Below are 12021 nucleotides of genomic sequence, written 5' to 3'. Positions count from 1 at the left end.
GGTCGGGTCGAGGCCCGGCACTGCACTCCGCGCGGCGGCGGGGAACGCGCGTGCCGAATCTGAAGCCGGTGGGACGAACGGTTCTCGAGATACGCGGATTACAAACAAACAGACAGAGATTTGTCGCATTTATAGATAGATTATTATAGTATCATTAAGACAGCATGCATCCATTAATGCATCCACCCATTCATTCTAAAGAAAACTTCCTTCCTGAATGAAGCCAAAGCAGAACTTAGAACAATAGAAGAAAAAGGAAAAAAGCAGTCACACAGTGACAGAATCATAGGACAGAATGCATTGGAGAGTCGTGGGAGCGCCGAGCTGCGTTGCTGTGGTTACAAACAGAAGATCTAAAGATCTACAACGCAGCGCAATTCGACGCGTTGTGAGCTTGTAGATCTGTTCTTTTTTTGCACGCGACACGCCCGGTGCATTCTGAGTTGCTTATCCGAGAGGGGAGAGGAGGAGGCGCCAAGATTCGCTCGCGCTGCTGTCACTAGTCAACTCAACAGAGTTGTGATGTTGCGTCGCACTGGATGCAATAAACACCGCAATAAACCGGATTCAGAGAAGATAGAAGAAAGGAGAAAAGAAGCGGACATCTTTAGGTGAGTGTTGACACACAGAAATACTATTATAGCCCTGAAACATGACGGTCAGTCAGTGAGAAGTGAGAACCCCTTTTTTCGCTAGCATAAAGCGCTAGCGCGATGCTAACGGGATGTTATTTATACACTCAAACTATAATAGGCCTACTTTGAAGTGTGTGTGTGTGTGTGTGTGTGTGTGTGTGTGTGTGTGTGTGTGTGTGTGTGTGTGTGTGTGTGTGTGTGTGTGTGTGTGTGTGTGTGAGAGAGAGAGAGAGAGAGAGTAGATACTGCATTTCATCGTGTGGCTTTGATAGCTTGCTCATAATAATAATACACCCATTCTGTTGTGTTTGTTTAGGTAATAAAATATTTGTTTTGTGTTCTTAACTAGGCTATTTAACTGTGTAAAATGACTTGAGTTTCCATAATAAGCCATTTTGTCATGTGTCTGTTTCAGCTAAGTGCCAAGTTTGTCATCCATAAAGTGTCAGTCAAGATAGTTTACTTATTTCTAAAACTTCTATTTCATTTCTGATCCACATAGGGTGTGGTGGTGTGGGTTGCATACAAAATATTCCCTCTTTGTCATGGAGCAAGCGGTGACATTTTTGGGACAGCTGTCCTGAAAACCACAGGATTTGCTGAAAAACATCACCAGCTTTCACCCCAACACAACTGAAACAGAGGTATGTTTGGTGAAAAAGTCAGCATTATGATGTTGTCTCGGCTGCATAATATTTCAACCAGAAATACACATTTGCTGCTGAGCCAAACAAACAAAGCTATGAAAAAACCGAACGGCAAACGGGTCACAGTGTCACCTTAAAAAAATAACTACAGCCATGCATAGAAGCCTGTTATTAGTTTGATTAATAATCAGCAGCCGCATAACAGCGTTCTCTCACGGGCCACGGCATGTAAACACGGTGGTGATTCGGCTCGGAACGAGTCAACGACCATTGAAAATACTAATATGATAAACACCATATACGAAGAAAGTAACTACCCTAAAATCTGAAGAACTGTGTGACTTGAAGTTGTGAGAGAGAACCAGATAACAGACACCACAGTGAGTGTAACTGCAGGCGGTCTGCTGACGAAGTGTCTGCTCTCTGGCTGCAAGTACAGTGAAACCACGGCCCACTAAGATACAAATCTATATAAAACAAACATTAATATTAATTAGATATGCCTACATCACGCCACACAAGTAGAATGGAGTGAGCACATATGCAATGAGTGGCTTTCTTTTCTACACAGAAACTGGAAGTACACAGAAATAGTTACAGAAACAGCAGAAAGCTTTGAATCCACAAGCCTATGGGCAAACCATATCATTGCTCCCTTTGCCATGTTTCTATTGTATTATACTTTGGAATGAAGTGAGTGGACGGATGGATGGATGGATGAGGGGTTTCTGTTGCTATTCTTACAAAACGCCCTTGTTGTTTAGAGCAGTGGTTCTCAACCTGTGGGTCGGGACCACCATAATTATTTTGGGGGGGTCCCCAGATGATTAAATTAATGTATATTTCTAATGTGACAATTTTAGGACTTTTTAATACCTCTGAAATGACAAATTAAACATTGGTCAAATTGTAAAATATAAGAGGCTGAAATTGTGAAAATAGCCGATCTACATGCTCACATCGCCTCGAGCGTTGAGAGCATATAGATCTGCTATTTTCACATACAAAATGTAATTCCTCAACTCTTAGTGCTTGTCAGGATGAGGGGTCCCCAGGTAAATTATATGATTATTTGGGGGGTCGCGGCCTGAAAAGTTTGGGAACGACTGGTTTCGAGGGCTCCTTTGATAAAACAATCACGTTGCACACACACGCATACAGTATATGTTGTAGCTTGAAATGAATGCGCTGATTCTCTCTGCTTAGGAACTTTAAGACCCAGGACGGGGCCCTTATCGATGGAGGCAGGAGTCAGAGATGGTTGGAGGAGGAGTTTCCACCCAAGAAACCACAGGTGAGAAGAATGGAACAGAAACTTTACTTGTGAACACTTGGCTTTCGCTTCACATTGGTAGAATAAGTGAAATAAAAACAATAGACAATAAAACGCAACATGACCATGGACAAAAACATTGCTAACCATCCAGTATATATTCTAGCCCATAAATACTATACAGAACGTCAAAATCACACCCAGTGTGAAGTGAGTTAATTTCATTAAGCGTCCCGCGAACCTTGGCCAATTTGACCCGGGCCATACAAACAGACACCAATTGACCAATGACTGTCCAGACAGACACAGGACAAACAGACAAAGCCATGTGTACTAAAGCGTATTTAAAACCCCTGCCAGATGGAAGACAGGCCTCTGCTGCCCATGGATGGAGGAGAGAGTGGACGCTGCAGCATCACAAGGCTGCTGACCTCTTCCTCACCCGACCTCAGGCCGACCTGGACTCAGATTGTCTGGGTGTCAATGTCAAAGGACCGGGTATGGCTTATTGTTTTGACTGCTTCTTTTGTGTGTGTGTGTGTGTGTGTGTGTGTGTGTGTGTGTGTGTGTGTGTGTGTGTGTGTGTGTGTGTGTGTGTGTGTGTGTGTGTGTGTGTGTGTGTGTGTGTGTGTGTGTGTGTGTGTGTGTGTGTGTGTGTGAGAGTGTGTGTGTGTGTGTGTGAGAGTGTGTGTGTGTGAGAGAGTGTGTGTGTGTGAGAGAGACTGTGTGAGTGTGTGATTCATATTTTATTGGATTTTTGAACAACACAACATAACCAAATACCTACACAAGAGTCCAAAACAAAAACAGCTAAAAATAAAAAGGGAAGGAGGATTTCTATGCTATGCTATCCATACAAATAGAAACACTTGTCATTATAATCCATTAACATGGAGAAGAAATCTTTCCCACATCAGGTGGAACTGGTCTATTCTGCCCCCTTTTTTATTTCTTCTTCACTGTTGTTCTTCTCTCGGTCTAATACGGCCATTTACAAAAGAATACACATTCAGTAAGGATATTGTCAGCACTTTGGATGTTGGTTGGTTTTAATACAGTTGGCTCAATCGCCATGAACTTGAATTTGTTTTTGGATAGTTTATTTTAGTGTACATTTGGGGGTCCGACACACTGACTAAAGCAAGGGGTAAACTACATGCCTCTCAGCACTCCCACCTTGCTGGTTGGGGCACCAGTTCAGAGAGGAGTAGAATCATGAGGGATAGCATCCGTTATGCACACCTCACTGACAGTTGAAAATAAACGATCAGTGACTCCATGTGCATCGGAGGATGCATGTAGTTGTATACGTGCTCCGCAAGACCAACAGTAGGGGTTAGAAGCAACAGGGAGTGTGTAGTGCATACATGGGAAACCAGCGACACATTTTAAATTAAATCAAAGTGTTACAGCTCAAAATGTGTTGCAGCACGACGCGTTATGAGCTTGTAGATCGGCCGTTTTTGCTTCTTTTGTATGAGATACTAGAATGACAAAGTAGGACGTAGCAATATGCAATGTGGCCCTCTGGAGTGACAGTGGAAATATAGTGGCCCTCTCAATCATCAAAGTTGCCCACCCCTGGTGTAGTGCATAGTTCAAAGGGAACTGGGAGAATGACTCCAATTCGTCAATTGGGGAGAACAGAATAGTTTACGTTTTGAAGGTTTGGAAATAAATAGAAAATGTACTGTAAAGCTGGTTGCACACTGCTGCATTTTCTCATTGCGAAATACTTTTTTTCAGCGCAAAGATAGAGAGAGAGAGCAAGGGACCCTGTGGTCCAAAAATAAATACGAAATGGGCGGGAGTGTGCAATCGTGATTAACATAACGTGAGGTTGATTTCTTTATTTAAGTGCTCTGAAATTCGCTCCTATATTCGGCCGAAAAAACACAGCAGTGTGTAACGACCTTAACTCCTCCAGATGAACCCCGGCTGAACCATGTATCCCTCTGTTATCCTCTCCCCCAGACGGCATCATCCCGCTGATGCTGGCATCTCTGCGTACCGGAGGAAGCTCAGAGTGCGGCCTGCACGGCGAGGAGGAGAGCGGAGGCGACGAGCCGGGCCCCAGCATCATCTCGGACCTCATCACCCAGAGTGCCACGCTGGCGGTGCAGACCGACCACACGGGAGAGCGCAGATGCCGCCAAGAGGCTGCTGGACCACATGGGCAGAACCCCGCTGCACGTCGCCGTGTCCGCCGACGCATGCAGGGAGTCTTCCAGGTGAGAGAATGGCATAGGAATTCCATGTTGAACTAACATCGTGATTACAGTTTTATTATGCAAAACCGCTTATGCTTACTAGATCAGGGGTCTTCAACGTTTTCAGGCCAAGGACCCCTAGTTGAGGGAGAGATGAAGCAGGGACCCCACCAAACCTTTTCATAGATTCCATATAGTTTCATAATTTGACAGCACAATCATCAGTGTATTTTGGATTCATGTCATTTTTTTAATTTTTTTCAGATATTTAACCACTTGAGCTTGCTATTGTAGATCTGCTATTTTTGCTTCTTTTGAATTGGAATCGTGAAATGTAACACTTTGATTTAGTTTAAAATGTGTTTAGTTATACTCATGTTAACTTCACAAAGTTAAATACAAATATGTTGGACATAAAAAAAACGACACTTTTTCATGGGCAGATGTGACTTATAGACAGATCTACAAACGCTTGCACTTGTTCAGACCTGTAATTAATTTGCTCTGTGATCTCTTCCTTTGGGTACATTGGGCACACTGTGCGCGTACTGCTACCTGTGAATTGCAAACTAGTTTATTATTTAGTGTACACTTTGTATTTTTGGAGTTCTTAGGTATCTGTTTGTGTATCATGGATGTTCAATTTTTGTTGTGATGTCTTGTATGTAAGCAAGGATTGTGTAATTTTTTATTTCTGCCTCTTGGCCAGGTCACACTCGAAAAAGAGATCATGTCTCAATGTGTTTTTATCTGGTTAAATAAAGGTTAAATAAAATAAAAATAGGTGCTGGTGTAAATAGTAACAAAGAAATTGACAGCTTATTGTGTCTAAAATTACATATTTAGCCACTTGTACGCACTAAAATCGCTAAAACAATAGAGGTAAATGAAAACATTTTAACACTCATCTTTTCTTTCCTCTAATTATAATAACAATCTAAAATATGAACCCTTGTTGTAAAAAAACAAAGTTGTCCTTTAAGCTAATTATATATATTTTTGTTGGTGGGGATTGTTGTTTGTTTTCTTTCAGACTGATTCCAGTGGTAGCTGCAGGAGAAGACCATTAATGGAGAAGATCTTACAAGAGGAAGACAGCTATGGGGAGATTCATTTCAGAAAAAAGGACATCTAAAGAAAGGACAATAGACAAAAGATGTAGAGGCGCTGCAGATATCTCACCCTGGACAATGGCAATGGTTGCGTGATCACCGCAAAGTTCAATGAACTACAGAGAGAATGCAGACTGCAGCAGGTCTGGGCCAGAACTATCCACCCACAAACACAACTGGGCCGCAACTATCCACACACAAACTCATGTACGTGACTTAACGCTCATAGCTACTTCTATGAATGCAAAATGCTACAGATCCATGGGAAAGAAGGGAGAGTCCTCATTTACTTGCTGTGGAAGTAACTCCCGATGGAATAATCATTGGTCATAACTGCTCATGTACTGCTGGGTAGTAACTTAAAGGAGTAGTTTAAAGATAAAACGACAAATGTATGTGAAGATGCTGCTCCGTAAAGCTTTAACCCATTCAGGCCGGGTACACATTTTAGTGTATGGGAGGGGCTTACAGTACATGTACAGTATGTTGCAACATATTTGTTTTTGTAGGCTAATTTCTGATTTAGGAGGTTAGGCCTAAATGGGTTAAACCAAATTAGGTATGAAATTTGACGAGCACAACTGTTCTCACAGATCTTGAAGTTTATGTATTTATTTGTTATTTATTTATGAATGTTGTTTTTGAGGTTCTTTGTAAGCTGTGTTAAATAAATGTATGTATGTATGAAATTGATATATGATTTTGCTCACTTTTATATACTGTTTTTATATGGCATGTGCTGTGAGAACCTGGCTGAAATTCACCATGAGTCATGACCATGCATCCTTTCCAGGCAAAGTTAATGTACCTACCAGCTTAAACCAGCCTAGACCAGCTACCAGCTAATAATACCAGTTTAAACCATCTACCAGCATAGACCAGCTAAACCTGAACCATCTTAGACCAGCTAATAATACCAGCTATACCAGCTACCAGCTTTAACCAGCTTTGACAACCTAAACCAGCTTTGACCAGCTAATAATACCAGCTTAAACCAGCTACCAGCTAAACCAAAACCAGCTAATAACACCAGCTTAAACCAGCATAGACCAGCTAAACCTACCAGCATAAAGCTGGTCAAAAAGCAAGATGGCGGTGAAAACCTACCCTTAAGCTGGTCCAGCTAAGACCAGCAAAAAGTAGCTGGTTTTAGCTGGACCAGCTTAGGCTGGTCTTTGCTGGTTTTTTCAGCAGGGTTGTCATTCATCCTGATCCAGTATCTGGCTTAAAGTCCTGTTCGCAATTTGGTGTTAGGGGAGTTTCTCACCTGAACTGAGTCAGTGAGTCCCTAGACATTAAAAATCACAGAGGTGCTCGTCCGCCATAGTGCCAGGAATGGCGCAAATGGCCAAATCAAATATGGCTGCCATCGGCTATGATGAAAATCCAACTTTTCTGTTTCTGGGTGTATATGCACATGTAGTACCTCTATTTGGACCAATTGTGGTGTGGGGAATTCATTTCTGATATTGTTTTGACCATTTTGGGTGATTTGGACCTCAAAAAGTCATGGTCAAGGTCATTTTGCTATTCCGAAGACCGTGGGCCATAACTTGGCCATTGTTAGGAGTAAAAACAGGTGCAGTAGGTCTAAATCAACTAATGTGGACATGTATAATTCATTTCTGACATTGTTTTGACCATTAAGGATCATCTTGTCTTTGAAATATCAATGTCAATGCCATTTTTCAAAAACGATTTTGTTCATTACTTGCACTTTTACAGTATTTTGTGTAGGTTTGTTACTATTTTATAGTAAGTTTGTTTTGTTTATAACAAAAGACATACTAGTGAGAAATACAACAAGTAAGCATCCACATTTAACTTTAAATTGGGGTTTTAAATGGGTGTTTAAATGAGCAAATAAGACAAATAAAATTACACAACAAAATCACACATAAAATTAAATAACAATTTCCCTCAAAGTGCACCATATTGGGATTGTGTGCATGCAAGTTAGTATGAGGTGTTTTTACAGGATGGATTTGGCATTGTTCCATGGCAAAATATGATGCACAGAACTCCATCAGTGTCGAGTGTCTTGCTTCAGACATGGCAGGAGTGTACTAAAGTCAAAGTGCTCCTTCCATCCATCAGAGCTTGACATTGACTTTTTGAGGCAGTTGTCCTTTGGACAAGTATATTTCCCATTCACTGTCCGGAGACAAAAGTCACTTGTCCGGATAAAAATGTCATACATTGAAATAATAACAAAAGGACGGCTAATGACCCCCCTTGCTCCCTCCACTCCATAGTATGGGCACTTGTCCCGGACAACAGGACAAGCCTTTATGTCATGCCCTGTTCCATGTTCCATTGGTTCTAGTCTTTCCTCAGGTTCCTTGGCTGTTCAAGCAGGTGGCAAGAAATGCGCTAGAAAGGTGCCTTGTTGGTCTCAGCAGTTGTACTTCTCTGCTACCAATACTGTGTCTTGTTCTGTCAAGGTCTTTGCCTCTCCAAAGTTTGTTAGACATTGTACTCGGTCAGAAGCCATAACTACATGTTTAATCCTCACCTGGCCCATGCAGTCATCTCTTGTCTCCAAGGCATATGTGCCTTGATCACTGTCTTGGCTAGTGGTGCTCCAAGATGAGACTGCTTGATGCAGTGCAAGTGAGTCTCACCAGTGCCATACTGCTGCCAGATCTCCTTCATCCCCAGTGCTTGGAAATATGGGGTGTAGTATAGCAGTAATGTGAAGGAGACAACAACTCTCTGGGGTCCGCTCATAGTTCCGACATCCCATTATTCTGACCATTAGGTTAGTGAATGTTAGGGATAGGCTTAGTTATAATGGAGGCTGTACATGCACCAGGTGTCAGCCTCCTCAATCCTATTCAAGATGTCTGGGATCTCTTCTCCACTAGCGACATCATCAACAGAGACAACAGAGCTGATAATGGTAAATGGACTGCATTTACAGTATATAGCGATCTTCTCCAAAGCGCTGTACAATGTATTTCACACCCATTAACACACACATTCACACATACATTCACACCAAGAAACCATGCAAGGTGCTCATTAGGGGTTCAGTGTCTTGCTTAAGGACACTTCGACAAATAAGCAGGAGGAGACATAAATCGACCCTGGAACCTTCAGATTCCAAGGCAGCCGTTCTACCTACATCGCCACAAGCTTGAATGGACACCATATTCCGAACACACAGCTGGAGAGCTGTTTGTTCTCCTCGGACACCCAGAATTTGTAAAGTTGATGAGGGATGGGTGCGTCTATCGACTCTGTTATCTCTGATGATGATAAGTGGCTCCCTGCAAAAGGGGCTGGAGGTGAAGAGATCCCAAAGATTGAACTAGATTGAGGTGGCTGTCACCAAGCTGCTGGTACATGTGGAGTCAACTGGCCCTATTATAACTAAACCTACCCATAACCCTAACCTAATGGAGGGAATAATGGGTCGCCAGGATTATGAGTGGACCCCAGAGAGTTGTCGTAGTGATACTTCCAAGCACTGGGGATTAAGTAGATCTGGTAGCAGTATGGCACTAGGTGTGCAGCGGCACATGCTTCTACAGCATCAAGCAGTCTCTCATCTTGGAGCACCAAGATCAGCGTTGCATACATCAGCGTTGTATAAACAAAGGCACCGGAAGTGTCATTTTATAGTGTCCGCAGGAAAGACAACTTCCCATGTCTGTGTGGGCGTTCTTAACTTCAGACCAACTTATACCACAAGTGCAGTCGAAAAGCAGACTCATATAGCTCAAAATTAATTATACACATTCATAATTAGATACAACCAGGTGGGGACTAAGCATGCAGCTATGGCTTCTGACCGAATACAATATCTAACAAACTTTGGAGAGGCAAAGACCTTGACAGAACAAGACAGCATTGGTAGCAGAGAAGTACAACTGCTGCCTGAGACCAACAAGGCACCTTTCTAGTGCATGTCTTGCCACCTGCTTGCAACAGCCAAGGAACCTGAGGAAAGACTAGAACCAATGGAACATGGACGGATGCAAGGAACACTTCGACTCTCGAGGATATGGCTGCCTTGCTGAATACATCCTGTAAAAACACATCATACTAACTTGGATGCACACAATCCCAATATGGTGCACTTTGAGGGAAATTGTTATTTCATTTTGTGTGTGCTTTTGTTGTGTGATTTTATTTGTCACTTTTATTCGTAAATAGTCTTATTTGCTCATTTAAACACCCATTTAAAACCCCCCTTTAAAGTTAAATGTGGATGTTTACTTGTTGTATTTCCCACTAGTATGTCTTTTGTTATAAACAAAACAAACTTACTATAAAATAGTAACAAACTTACAAAAAATACTATAAAAGTGCAAGTAATGAACAAAATCGTTTTTAGAAAATGGCATTGACATTGATATTTCAAAGACAAGATGATCCTTAATGGTCAAAACAATGTCAGAAATGAATTATACATGTCAGCATTAGTTGATTTAGACCTACTGCACTTGTTTTTACTCCTAACAATGGCCAAGTTATGGCCCGCGGTCTTCTGAATAGCAAAATGACCTTGACCATGACCTTTTGAGGTCCAAATCGCCCAAAATGGTCAAAACAATATCAGAAATGAATTCCCCACACCACAATTAGTCCAAATAGAGGTATTACATGTGCATATACACCCAGAAACAGAAAAGTTGGATTTTCATCATAGCCGATGGCAGCCATATTTGATATGGCCATTGCGCCATTCCTGGCACTATGGCGGACGAGCACCTCTGTGATTTTTCATGTCTAGGGACCCACTGACTCAGTTCAGGTGAGAAACTCCCCTAACACCAAATTGCGAACAGGACTTTAAGCCAGATACTGTATTATCCTGGTTAAGACTGAATGATCATATATGTGTCTGTGTGTGACTAACTTAAACTAAAGGCTTCCCCCCTGTATGAGTCCTCATGTGTGTTTTTAGATGAACCATCTGAGTAAAGCTTTTACCACATACTGTACATGAAAAAGGCTTCCCCCCTGTATGAGTCCTCATGTGTCTTTTTAGATTAAAGTAAAGAGTAAAGCCTTTATCACAAACTGTACAAGAAAATGGCTTTTCACCTGTATGAGTCCTCATGTGTGTTTTTAGACTATTCACCTGAGTAAAGCCTTTACCACAAACTATACAAGAAAATGGCTTTTCGCCTGTATGAGTCCTCATGTGTATTTTTAGAAAATACATATGAGCAAAGCTTTTACCACAAACTGTACAAGAAAATGGCTTTTCACCTGTATGAGTCTTCATGTGTGTTTTTAGATTATCCATCCGAGCGACGCCTTTACCACAAATTGTACAAGAAAATGGCTTTTCCCCTTTATGAGTCCTGATGTGTTTATTTAGACTAACCATCTGAGCAAAGCCTTTACCACAAATTGTACAAGAAAATGGCTTTTCCCCTGTATGAGTCCTCATGTGTTGATTTAGATCACCCTTGTGAGCACAGCCTTTACCACAAATGGTACAAGAAATTGGCTTCTCCCCTGTATGAGTCCTCATGTGTGTTTTCAGACCACTCTTGTGAGCACAGCCTTTACCACAAACTGTACAAGAAAATGGCTTTTCGCCTGTATGAGTCCTAATGTGTGTTTTTAGATTACCCGTTTCAGCAAAGCTTTTACCACAAACTTTACAAGAAAAGGGCTTTTCCCCTGTGTGAATCATTGTGTGTCTCTTCAGATGTACTTCATGATCAAACATTTTGCCACACTCTGTACAACTAAACCTTTTCTTTCCTGGCTTTTCGCCTGTATGAATGCTCATGTGTGTTTTTAGACCACCCTTCTGAGTAAAGCCTTTACCACAAACTGTACAAGAACATGGCTTTTCACCTGTATGAGTCCTCTTGTGTTTTTTTAGAGTACACATCCGAGTAAAGCCTTTACCACATACTGTACATGAAAAGGGCTTTTCCCCTGTGTGAATCATTGTGTGATTCTTCAGATGTTCCTTTCGAGTAAACATTTTGCCACACTCTGTACAACTAACACTTTTCTTTCCTGTGTGACCGCTTTTGGAGTGAGTTTGTTTCGATGATTTCAGGTCCTGGGACAGCTTGGGCTGTCCTCCCACATTTGGTGTGTTCTGTGATTTCAGTGTGTTTAAAGCTGACTGATCTCCGCTATTCTCCTCCCACTCATCACTGTCTTCAG

The 12021-nt window shown here is 41.8% G+C and overlaps 1 protein-coding gene across 1 annotated transcript; it reads left to right on the top strand.

The window, feature by feature from the left end:
- Positions 1 to 512: 512 nt before the first annotated feature.
- LOC308292587 (uncharacterized protein) lies at positions 513 to 6570 on the top strand. Its single transcript, XM_080734969.1, has 6 exons — positions 513 to 611; positions 1138 to 1279; positions 2489 to 2576; positions 2916 to 3053; positions 4530 to 4786; positions 5799 to 6570. Exons 3-6 carry the CDS (start codon positions 2540 to 2542, stop codon positions 5898 to 5900), a joined length of 534 nt encoding a protein of 177 aa, XP_080591095.1. The 5' UTR covers positions 513 to 611; positions 1138 to 1279; positions 2489 to 2539; the 3' UTR covers positions 5901 to 6570.
- Positions 6571 to 12021: the final 5451 nt, after the last annotated feature.

This window comes from Nannobrachium achirus (genome assembly GCF_963921795.1).
Source record: "Nannobrachium achirus genome assembly, chromosome: 10".
Taxonomy (NCBI): Eukaryota; Metazoa; Chordata; class Actinopteri; order Myctophiformes; family Myctophidae; genus Nannobrachium; species Nannobrachium achirus.
This window is presented reverse-complemented; position numbering and strand designations above follow the sequence as displayed.